Here is a 12,486-nt window from a genome sequence, read left to right as displayed (position 1 = left end):
CAGCGCCACACGTGTTTTGCTTGGTCTGTGATCTGTAATTGTGGCATTTCCTGAGAGGCGCAGGAACAATCCACATTGTGCTTTGAGAGGGCTCCCTCTGCCCAACTAAAGAGTGTGAGAGAAAATCAAAGAAAGGCACCCCCACACACCTCTCACTCTATCTCTCACATTTTTATGTCGCTCCATCACCATGTCTTTCTCTCACTATCTTTGTATCTGTCTCTCCTTCCTATACTCCTACAAACATATCTATTTCCTTCTCTCCCTCTCTCAATCAGGATGTTTGGTTATTTTGGCTGAGAGTTGAACTGCCTGTTTTTCCCTCATAATTAATAACATTGATGCAAACAGGAAGGTCTAATTGTGATGAATATTTAATGCGAGGGAGAAATTAGCCTGTTCAATTTACATCAACACAAAGACAACGACGGACAATCCAACTCTACAAACAGAACAGAGCGTCCTTCACTGGCTGGCTCTGCTGTGCTTTGCTTTAAGCTCTTCACAAAGATCTGCTTCAGACAAACACAGAGATGAGGCACCTGTATTTTAGCCCGAGGAGGTTTTTTTTAATGGGTTTATGTAGTAGTTCTTTCCGATTAAATGTGTCTCTGTCCTTAGTGGTATTATCAGAAGCATGCTCATTATCACATCAATTCCTATCATGGTTGGTAACATAATTTGTGTAAGTAAACACGTCCATTTGTGTGAGTCTTAGTTTAAGCTGGATGATTATAAAACTCTGTCCATTTCCTCAGAGCAGCTGTGGTCTGAGTCTCTTAAAAACAGCATGAAGTCATACCCTAGTCAGCACCGTGAACAACAGTACGTCCAGTCCCAACAAAGCTACAGCCAAATACAGTTCCCCTTCTGCCCACTCCATGCTATATCAGTCAAGTGATTTATAAGTTTGGATTGCCATTGGATAATGGGCTTGAGAGCTGGACATATTCAGCATTCACACTCCAAAATAGCTTGTGAAAGCAGGCCAGAGTGAGACGTTTTTGGAATGTTAAATAATTCTGTAATCACACTTTCTTGTAAGTCAGTTCATATTCTTATGAAATTACAAAATGCTTTTATTATAAATAAATATGTGAGTGGAAGCCTGGGGCTAGATGAAGAAGACAGCATGCTGCTAGCTGTGTTTCATGGCCCCGCGGTGTCGAGCAAGCCATATTTCTCCTGCGTATTATCAGGATGACTCCTGCTGGCCACCCTGTCACAGGAGAGTGCTTGATATAAACAAGAGATTGCTGCGACACCCAGTAATCAATATTAGGATGGTTTCAGTACCAAACATCATTTGTCTCTGCGACCATTCCTTTGACCAAACGAAGCATTAATTCAAATCATAAATCTGAGCTGATTTAAATCCGAGGAGAGTGAGGGAGAGAGAGAGGCCCCTGTCTGACTGCCTGCCCCTAATGATTTATTTTCTACATTTCTGCGAGCGAGAGATTTGTCCATACTCACTGACAGGTCACCTTCAAACGCCAGTGGCAGACTGTTCATCACCATGCAGACGAGCATCTCATCGCTGCGAGTAAATATTAAAGGAAAAGAATCCAATTGATTGTGGATGGGGCCGAGAGGCGTCACTGCCATATATTTCACTCAGAGAGCTAATGCTGTGGCCCATGCACCCACACCTAGAGCTGCTCCCCCTTGCTAGAATTATGATTCTACCGGGAGCCTGTGTGGCTGGCTGTGGGCTCAAGGTTACAATTTAAATTGTAAAAAGATAAAACAGTTTCTTATTAGCTCCATTGCCATAGCCTTGCTGTTGGTACTCACATTTATCTTTATTTCCGTGACCTCGTAGGCTCGTATTCTTTTTTCTTTTACATACTCCATTCTCTTGGAGTGATGACCTCACACTTTATGCATTTTGCATTGTTAAATCTGCTTAGAAACACATCCTGTTTTCATCTCGCACACCATAAGCTCCATGGTGTCAAGTATTACTGATGAAATGTATTCGGGAGTCAAGCCATTTATTACAATAAGTGAATCAAAACCTCCATTTACGACCAAAGCTACAGGGATTACATTTGGTTTATAATTTGGAATTGGCTCATGAATCCGCACCAACATACATTATCATTCTCTTTAATACACTAAGTGGTTCTGTGTGATATTACGGAAATCCTTCTGCATTTTAGGGCTAATAATTAATTGAAATGGCACATAGTGAAAAAGCAATGCTCTCCCAGCAATTCAATTAGACCTTGTTAAAAGCTTTGGGAAACTGTGTTCACAGTTTCACTTAGCTATTCAGAATGGGTTTTTTTCTTTCAACACAAAAGTGTAACACTTCAAGAGAAAAACAAAACTTACCAAGGTGGATAATTACAGTGCATAAAAACTAAACAAAAACAATATTTCATAATTTTATTAAGAAACCAGTAGTACAGTGGGGACAATCATACAAGTCTTTGGTTTAAATCAAGCTGTATGTATAGGATTATCTATTACCTCTAGGTTTTTTAGTCAACAACATTCCCATCAGCCTTAGCAGTACTTTGTGTTTAGTTCTCATTAGTGAATGTTAACATTTTTGGTCCTGTATATGTAGTTAGCTGTTAGTTAAGCAAGATATCAAAAAGTACTAAACATATTTCAATTAAATTTGGTGGAAAGTCTGGCAATGGACAATGGAACAAGTGATAAGCTTTTGGTTGTGATTCGGAGAAAAAGCGTGAACATGTGCTAATTTATAAAACACTTTACATTTTGCCTCATAACTGTGGAACCATGAAATGTATTAGCAATTGAATTAATGTTTTGGGAATCCTTGGTTCTAGAAGAATCTATTAGTATAGATCACACCCTTTTCAGCCTAAACAGACTCTCCCCATTTAAATTTTTTGAAAAAGCAGCTTTTCCCATACTCCTAGATGTTTCAACAACTCTTAACCAAAGTTGGTACATTAAACATTTGCATGAGCCCTGATATGCCCTACCATTTCCCAATAATTGGTTGCCAATTTCTTGTAAGCGGCCAAAATAACAAAAACTTCAACACAACAATTTAGTTGACAGGCACACACACTTACTTGTGCATTCTGCCCATAGGTGGCCCTAACAAAACTTTAAATGGTAATAACTCTCTTAAGTGAGTTTGACTCACTTAAAATGAATTCTTCTACAAACCCCAAATTTTGATACAGGATTTAAGATTTCTTCAAAAATCATTGCTGCTAATCAGTCATTCTGCATTATTTTAAATCAATATGTCTATTTTGATGCAGATGTGGATCTAGATGCAGATTTATCTGAGTGTCATTTTATAAATATTTTCTTTGTATTATTAAAATAGCACATAGATGATTTGCTGACTTGCATGGTAGCACATAAAATAGTTTGCAGCATTGCATGCATTTGTCTTCCGTGTATGTGAGTGCGATTGTGTTTGTGACAGTGTGTGTGAAGGGCATCCTCACCGACGCTGGAGCTGAGGTCTCCATTCTCTCCGTCTGCCCCATGGTGGTTTGCGTTACTGTGGTAGCTGCTCATCGCCTCCAGCTTGATCTTCTTGACCTTCATGGCCTCTGCGATGGCTGCGTTGGCAGCTGCTGCCGCCGCCGCTGTCAGGCCTGGAGAGAGGAGGCAGAGGAGACAGAGCGCTTACAGACCGCTACATGTCTGCTGGGGCTGAGCCACTGCACCTGCAAAACCTTTCAGAAATCTGTCCTGGCGAATAAAAACAAAGAAAAAGGACTTTTGAAATAATAAAACAATGAATAATTTTATACACTATGGGGAATATGAGATCCCAGCTTGGTTTTAAATCTTCTGACAGGGGATATCTTCACAGCAGGTTATCATGCTGATGGGATGGCTCCCTGTGTGTGTGGCAGCATATGATTTTTATGAATGTTTCACTGACTCTGGTATTCCTCGCCACTAGATTGATGTATTTGTACCTTGATGGGAACAGATGCAGTCAAGATAATAGTGCATGATGCAAGCATTTTGTGTGTATGACTTACATAAATACACAAAGTATGTGTATATATAATAAAGGCATAGTGATACAGTGTGACACGGGAGGTTTCAGGGAGAGAAAAAGTGAGACAGATTGAATATGTGAACAAATACAAAGCGAGAACTGTGTCTTAAAAAGGGTGTTTCAATGATACCTTCTAATGTATTCAACAGATCTAATCACCCTGAATAATGCCTAACATTGGTATTCAAATTCTTCATGGTTATATACTGTAGTGTCTCATAATAACAGGGCTCTTCTGAGAGTCAAGGCCAGTCATCAAGCAGAATGGAAAACTATAAACAGTGTACCAAGGTTTCAAGTTTTTTTTTATTCTTTAACACTTGTAAATGGCTTTGAGTTTATTCAATGCTTGGAGGGCTGACCGTACTGTTTTACGCTACCTTCAATCTTACAATACACCAATTATAATGCAGTCTTTAGTATGCATATCACTTGAAACATTCTGACAAGATGCCAAATATCTGAGGCCCGAGGCTGCCGTTTTCATGAGCGGACTAAATGACTATTGACATTACATTTCAAATGATCATTCACATTTCCACTGTCATCTCTGAATATATACTGGAATAGCAATATTTGACATGGTCGTCCACCTCGATCAAAATGGACTTGATATGATTAATATAGTAAGTCGGAGATTATAGACATACATATGCTGAGCACACTGCAGAGATCATAAACCATTGGTTTGTCATTGTGGTATTTCCAGGGTTCTGGTGTATTGAACGTGACTGAAATCTTTATTCATGAGGCTGGTCTCAAACAGCAGGAACAGATAGTGCTAAAGCTCCTCTAGGCCTGGTGTGTCTCAGGAGAGTCCCACGACTCCTCTTGCCAACCCCCAGCAATGACATCAAAGATGCACAGCGAGAAAAAGATATGTACCTATTAGGGGAATCACTCATACCCACAATACAGTATATCACCTGCCCTTTTACAGAGGCTGCTTATACTGGATATGCAGGTTTGCCTTACGTTTGACGCAGAACAAGGCAACGTCTGCGTTTATCATCACTAAGCTGTCACATCTCCGTGATGGGACTCAAGAGCAGCTATTAGCCATGCAACTGAGGGGAGACACAAGTACAAGGAGAGGTAGAAATCGAACATGTGGCTCTAATAGATACATGCGAGCATGCGCATGCACAAACACACACCGACAAACATGCACACAAGAACATACCGGCCTGGGCACCCTCTCCGCTCATCCCCAGCTGATAGGCAGATGGCGAGAGTCACTCTGAGCCACTGACATGGAGGTGCATATAATTTAAAGCCTTGTTTGCATCTTAAAATACATCAGTACCATATTGACGTACAGTATACATCATGTCAGTGAGGGCCCTCTCGTTTGCAATGGGCCCTGGCTGCTGTTCAATATGCATAGGCAGAACAGGGGAAAAAAAGCCATTGCCTCATAAGAAGGTGATACTTCTCCACATAATGAATGTGGCCTCTGCCCAGTCTGAAGGTCAGCCTTCATTTGTGTATAATGGGCAAGAGTCAACTGTTTTCCAAATGAGACGTATGCAGAACAGACTGCCGAGTAAATATTGAAATCACCTCTGGGCTGTTTGTGTGATAAATTCCCCCCACAAATCAGGTGCCGCTCAAAGCAGTGCCGCAGTGGTGCTTTCTGATGCTCTCTAACTTTGGTTGTGAGAACACTGTGGTTTATTGCACTGCAGCCTGCGTGTCCTCACCATTTCTTTTTCTAAAGTAAACTGGACTATATTGTAAGAACAACTAAACAAAAGAAAAAAAGGAAATTATCCATCCATGAAAAAGAAGGTGACAGGTTTTGAACAAAAGAGTATTGCGTAAATAAAGATTAACAAATTGATTTGTACTATTGTGAAACAGATGGAATGATCACGTTTCCATTTTTCATTTATCATTCGGTTCCAACCTCCACCCTCTCTTTGACTAAGTGACACACTCCATAGATCGAAGTCTCAATACAGTGGATGTAATAAGGAAGCCAGGAAGATGTTGGTACCCAGCAACAAGTCTATTAAGCCACTAGTAGTCTAAACGTCAACAAGACCAATCCCACTCAGTGCTAATCTGCATTCATTACTATGCAAACAACAATCCTGCCTCATATATTCTTTCAAAGTCACCTTTAGATTCAGACACTTTTCTCATATAGATGCACAGGCAAGTCAGAATCCTCCTGAGCACAAAACAAACAGAGCACCGCAGCCGCATGTAGAGAGCCACACCAGTCAGAGAACAGAAAAGGGACATTTCAACAAATAGAGAATAGCATGGCACTGTCACATGGGGAGCACAAAACAGCAAATAACAGAGACAAGGTCTGATGGTAGCCCTTGGAGCAGCTGTCATATTAAATAATAATGAAGGATCTATTAATATGCAAAGGAAGCAGCAGCCGACTGGCTTAACGCTGTCATGCCTCTGCATATTGTCAGGATCTTCATCATTAATTAACATGCTAGCTGCCCCATACCTGCGCCAATGTCAGAACATTCTTACAACAAACACCCGAATGCCTGTGCCCTCCGCAACTAACTCGTATAATTAAATTAAAATCAGATTAACTTCACATCAGTACACAAAAGACTGACTTTTACGACTTTCTCTAGCAGTGATTAAAAAAAGAAAATAACCAGAGCTTATCTGTTGTGTTTCTGTTCTGTCTCTGTTAGGGACTGCACCATGGGTAACAATGAAAACACACTTTATTTATCGGGCAAGCAGGATAAGTAGGGAAGAGACACTCCATGTCAATGAGCATGGCTGCCTAATTTTATGCATGGACTGGTGGCAGCACAGCAATGACAAACTGGGGTTGGGAACAACGCGACTCTTAGGTACACTGCACCACTTGAACTGTGCTATCCACATCATGACAAATTTAGTATCAATTACACAGCGCGCTAACCTTATGACAAGCAGCGGACTGAAAGAGGAGGGGTAGAGACACAAAGAACTGACCCTAAATTACCTGGTGCATAGTGGGTCTACTTTAAAGCAGCTTGAAGTGGCACCGGATTAGATGATCCACTATAGAAGCAGACGTGCTACTTGTACATCGAAAGAACATAAATATTACATATGTCTCCACCTGCAATACTTGTATGAAGAACTAGCTCTCTGAGGCACTGGAATCAACACTCATACTTACAGTAAGGCAAGAGACAGACAGCATTAGAAAATATTGTTTTTATCAGTAAAGTACAGGATGCACCCTGGTTAGATGTAGGTGACATTCATTTCTCTAATGGTAAATGCAGTACTCTTGTGTTATTCAAAAGGTTGAAGCCATATCTAGGACATAAATGAATTATATTGAAGCTGCTGCTTAAGTAGTGGCCAGAGTGTGAGTGGAGGCCCTCTCCACTTTAAAGGAGATGTCATCTCAGTGTGGTGTCAGTACACAGCAAATAATCCGATTTGGGGGCCAATCTGCCTGTAATGCATCAGCAACTGGAAAGGCTCCAGCGCCCCCCCCCCGGAGGCATAAACGCAAGCATGCACGCCTTCAGAAACTCATGCATACACACATGTGCTTTCACACACATATGAGGGTATTTCCTTAAATGGAAACCTAAGCATATTAAGATGTCCTTTTCTAAATGGAACTGGTGTCAAGGGCAAAGATACATATGTTAACAATGTGTTTCACATAGGCCTCTCTGGTCCTGTTAAAGTGTGAAGAAGACATCTTTCCACTGTGTTGAATATGGTCATTGATCTTTTTTCGATTTGATGTTTAATATCTAAAAAAAAAAACATTGGCTGATTACAGTTTGCATGAAGAAATCACAGCAAACAAAATTCGTAAAACAAAGTAAATTGAGTGAAGAATTCCACATTGGTTCTGTCACGTCATGCTGGCCTTTATGGCTATGAGATTAGATAGTTGAAAAACTTTCTGTATCTATCATGAAGTGAAACCTTTTGCCAAATTTGAGCTACAGTCAGCCACTCCTGAGTGATAAGGAGCTGGGGAAGAAGCACCAGCATAGTACATATGCAAATGTAACACCAGGAGAGAAATGACATGCTACTGTTTCATGGAGGGTTTCGCTCTTTCTCTGCAGCCCAAATTAAACGGTGCAGTGGCTTTTTCGTGGAGTCTTGGGAGTATTGGTGAAGCCTCAGGAAAAGCCGTCGGCCCACATTCTGTCTGTGTATGCAGGCGTTAACTCATCTGAAAAATGAACTAATATGACATGACATGATAGTGTAACTATTTAAGACAGTTTCTCAATGTCGGTTTTTTATCATCAATCAGTATATTTGGACGTGACAGGGAGATCAATTAGTCGCCTACTCAGATGCTAACTTATGTGTGGTCAATTATACTTAATTATTAATCTGTCAAAATCTGTAACTTCCTTGACGTTTAATGCTTAATACTATAATCAGAACAATAAATGGTTTAATCATAACACAGAAATTGATGGAAAAGTTCTGTCTCGCCACAGTTAGGAAGCTTAAGGCAGTTATGAGAAGACCAAAAACCTCAATTACTTTATCTCTGCCCCCTGAATACCCTGACTAAATGTCAAGATCATAGAGTCCCTCTGGGCTTAAAGGGGATGATATCAAAAGGCTTTTCTGTTGCTTTATGTTCCACTAAATAACACGGGTCTTTCTCATCATTGTCCTTCTCTGTGTTCACGTCGGCCTTTAAGTTCGCCTTCTATACTACAGCGCAGATAGCCAGTGACCTCACCCTATTCCCAGAGTTCAAAGCACTAGCCTGTAAGCCTCCATTGTACTGAATCACAAGGATGGCCCAATCTGTGTTTAATATTGAACTTCAAACACCTCACAGACGCGGCATTGCTGCCTCTTGGAGAAAGAGAAAAAAACACTTCCAGACTGTTTTTACAGAGATGGAAAAATGTGGAAGGAAGGATAATTACAAGTCTGTTAAAATTGCTATACACCGAAGATAACCATGGAAAACCAGCTGTGGTGTTTTATCTCACTGCAAAGTACTACAGTTAATAGCTGGTTAAATACAATGTGTACTGTACACTGAATGAGCATTCAAAGAGCTCCGTTCAACAGTACAATATCATTAAAGACATATCAAGAAGGAGAGCAAAATATGCAAATCAGAGCACTTACAGCCACTAACATCAAAGCAGTCACAATGAAGCCAGCCACAAATAGAACAAAAGCAATAGTTGCAATAAGATTTGGCCCAGGGGTAAGTTAAGGCACAAACGGTTGTTATTGATTCTTGTGGCGATAAGCTTGCTTTAGCATCACCACCGCCTATGTACATATACCAGTGGAGTGGATTTAATCGCACTAATTAGAATGCACTCAAGGCAAAATGCAACATCTACTGGAATAATCTGAGAGAAAAGATCTCCACTCCAATTTATTCTCCCCCTCTTGGTTTCCGGGGGTTGAGCAGAGGATCTGTTTTTGGTAAACGAGTGAGCGGCTGGTGTCTGGTGGTTGGGTGCATGTGTCACATTGGACTGGTTGCCATTTCGAGGACAAGCTGCGGGGGGGCCACTGGTAGGGAGGTTGTGTATGTGTGTATATGAGTGTGTGTGTGTGTGTGTGTGTGTGTGTGTGACAGAAAGAGAGAGAGAGGTAGAAAAGACCCAGACAGAGTGAATCAGAGCCTTAGCAACAATGACAGAGAACTACAAACTAAGACCAAACCATACCTGTGGGTGGGATCATGCCAGGGGACATGAGGCCAGGGACTGAGTGGGGCATGATGTGGGGGTTCTCCGGTGATGTCACACTCTGGGTCCTCTTCGGAGGCCGGCCGGGTCTGGAGCTAAAACACCGGGCAGAGAAGGAGGAGAATGTGCGTAAGAGACGAGGAGGAGACTGGCAGGGGGGAGGAGGGGTTGTGTGGGTGGTGGTGGTGGTTGGGGGGTGTTAACGTTTGGAGCACTCCAGAATGCAATTCCATTCCAAATAGCTAACATGTACTGTAAATAAATTTCTTTTCAAGGACAGTTGCTTTCTGCAGCTCAACATAATAGACTTCCATAACTAATTAGATTACACGGTGAATTCATTTCCTTTATTGAAGATCAACCACTTTTTGATGCATAATTCATAACCCGTACCTCGTTACCTGTTCCTCCGTATTAATATCCCCACACTATTTGAATTGCCTCGTTTGCATATGCTAAAATCCAGTGCGCGGCCCTCGGCCTGGAAATTACATGTTAACTTGTTATAATTATTGCAGTCAGGCCACTATTGATTTATGAGACTTTTAAAAACCAAATATGTGTAGTTCTGGTAATGAATGATATTTTAAGGTTCTTCAGGAAATTAAAAGGCAATGGCTGCCTTAGGAAATGTTCTGCTTGCTTGATTTAATGCGTGCCTTAGCTGGAAGGTGGTATGACAGAGTGATTCAGACCTGTTGGACGGTTCTGATGGGGGAGTTTTATTACACCAAACGAGGGGCACAGATCCAGCCGTGATAAATGACTGTGCCACCTTACTGTGGAGGAGAAAAGGCCTTCAAAGCAGATACACCCCTGACTTTCCACACATCTTACTCATTCACTTATTAATACAGCTTCGAGTTGCAATCAATACCTACTTTGCTGGCTTATAGTTACAAAGAAAAGCCTACAGGGTGAAAAAAAATGCAATGAGCATATAATGAGGGGGCCAAGATCCTATAGAGGTATATTCTTTATGAACAAGGTGCCGGATGTCTCAGCTGAAGATGAATTATGGTGACTTGACACAGGTGACATATTGGCTTCATACATTATTTCACATACAATAGTCCATTTTCAAGCTTTACCAGGATACTAAGTTCTCTCTAATATGAACTTAGTTTAATCCATCTTTAAAGCACCAAAGGGTTTCCGTAGCGTGATGTAACAATGAGAGGAAACCTGGACAAACAGGAGTAAATTTCACAAAGAAAGGACAGGGCTGGAAATCAAACCTGGGACGTGTTGGCTGAGCTTCTGTCCTGCCCTTTTAGAAGACTGCATTCAAGTTGATTTTTATTCTGTTAATAAGGTTTGAAGGGGAGTGTCAACATGCTTATACAGTAATGTCATTGTCCAGTTTCGTGTAAGGTGTAATTTCTTTTGTCTAATCCAGAGCAAAATCTCTCCACAAATATATCTTAATAGGTACTAATTACTTTGGTGGCATGATACATTACTGTCACAAGAATCATAAAATGGTATTTTATTACCTTATTTACTGTTTGTAGATAAACGTGATTATTATTTTGTCATGATTTGAATCTTGTCAAATGCTTTTCACCATGATTACTGACTTGGTACTGACTGAGCTGTTTATAACCAACAAAGGTTTGAAATTAAATGAATCAATGTAACCAACTGATTAACTGTTTTGATTTTTTTCAACAATGGCTCATTCTGGACTTTATCAACCAGTACAGTATACGAAGCTGTTTGTGTTACAGTACATTTCACTACATTTCCCAAAGGCAGTATCTACACAGTGATGCAGTGTTTTAGTTCAGATACCACACAGCCTTAGTAGTTGAATTTATTCAGCCGTGTCTTGTGAGGTTTATTTACCTCAGTCCTGCTAATAGAGTGCACTCGCTCTATCTGTCTGAATGTGCTGACTCTCTCATATGCCGGCTCTGGAGGTTTTAGGACTAAAAGCAGACCTTCACCCAACTGTGTCCCTTTGGACGGAAAATACACAAGTGATAGAAAGAAGTAGCGAGAGCAGGAGCAAATGACAGAAAGTGAGAGGAAGGCAGTGAGAGAGGGGCAGAAAGAGAAATGAGTGCCCGCTCAACCTAGGAACGTCTGGAAATGTAATTCCTATTTCTATAGAAGCACCTCTTTGATCTTATGAGAGGGAGAGATTGCACACAGTTTTGCTGTCATCACTTTCACTTGTACTCTGGCTGAATTATTTATGAAAGACCTCAATAGAGGGTATGTGATGGGTAAAAGGCTTTTTTACCAACAATACTAAAAGCAAAAAGTCCCTCAAATGGACAAAAAAAATGTCACATCAACCTTAGATCATGTCAAAGGATGTGAACCCAGGTACAAAGACCCAGTTAAGTAAAGGTAATGTTTAGATAGGCTGTGAGAGAATCCGTCTGTGTGTTTAAAGGGATAACATTTCAGCTACTCTCTGCACACAAATAACACTGGCTAGCCATGAAAGAAATACACCAACTGAAAAGGAGCTTTGAACTGAGGAACCTCCAAGCAACAGGAAAGCCTCTCAGAAGTTAAGGTTATCGTCTGCTTTTCTTTAGTAGGTGTCTTAATGTACAGAAACAGCATACACTTCATTACAGAGGGTGTGTCATGACTATTTTCCTCTTTTATTCAATGCTTTCACAGCCTTGTGATTCATGTAGTTTGGCATAATGTTTCTTAACAATATGTAATGGAGTTCCTTGAAACGCCACAGCAGAGGCATGCATGCTAACATCACTGCAGATCTGCTATGGTCAGAGCCATCCAGGCTAATAAGCTGGGTCCAGA

General features: G+C 40.9%; 1 protein-coding gene across 11 annotated transcripts in view; it reads right to left on the bottom strand.

The window, feature by feature from the left end:
* The window catches only part of dachd (dachshund d), a 91,278-nt gene that overhangs the window by 34,633 nt on the left and 44,159 nt on the right, over positions 1 to 12,486 (bottom strand). For all 11 annotated transcript variants that reach the window (XM_044217191.1, XM_044217201.1, XM_044217192.1 and 8 more), the window contains exons 2-3: positions 9,682 to 9,797; positions 3,447 to 3,599 (exon numbers count right to left, since the gene is read on the bottom strand). In XM_044217191.1, coding sequence (XP_044073126.1) covers positions 3,447 to 3,599; positions 9,682 to 9,797 — 269 coding nt within the window. The remainder of the gene's footprint in view (positions 1 to 3,446; positions 3,600 to 9,681; positions 9,798 to 12,486) is intronic.

The sequence above is a fragment of the Siniperca chuatsi genome, linkage group LG12 (assembly GCF_020085105.1).
Source record: "Siniperca chuatsi isolate FFG_IHB_CAS linkage group LG12, ASM2008510v1, whole genome shotgun sequence".
Taxonomy (NCBI): domain Eukaryota; kingdom Metazoa; phylum Chordata; class Actinopteri; order Centrarchiformes; family Sinipercidae; genus Siniperca; species Siniperca chuatsi.
The sequence above is the reverse complement of the archived record's forward strand: the minus strand, read 5'-3'. Positions and strand labels throughout refer to the sequence as shown.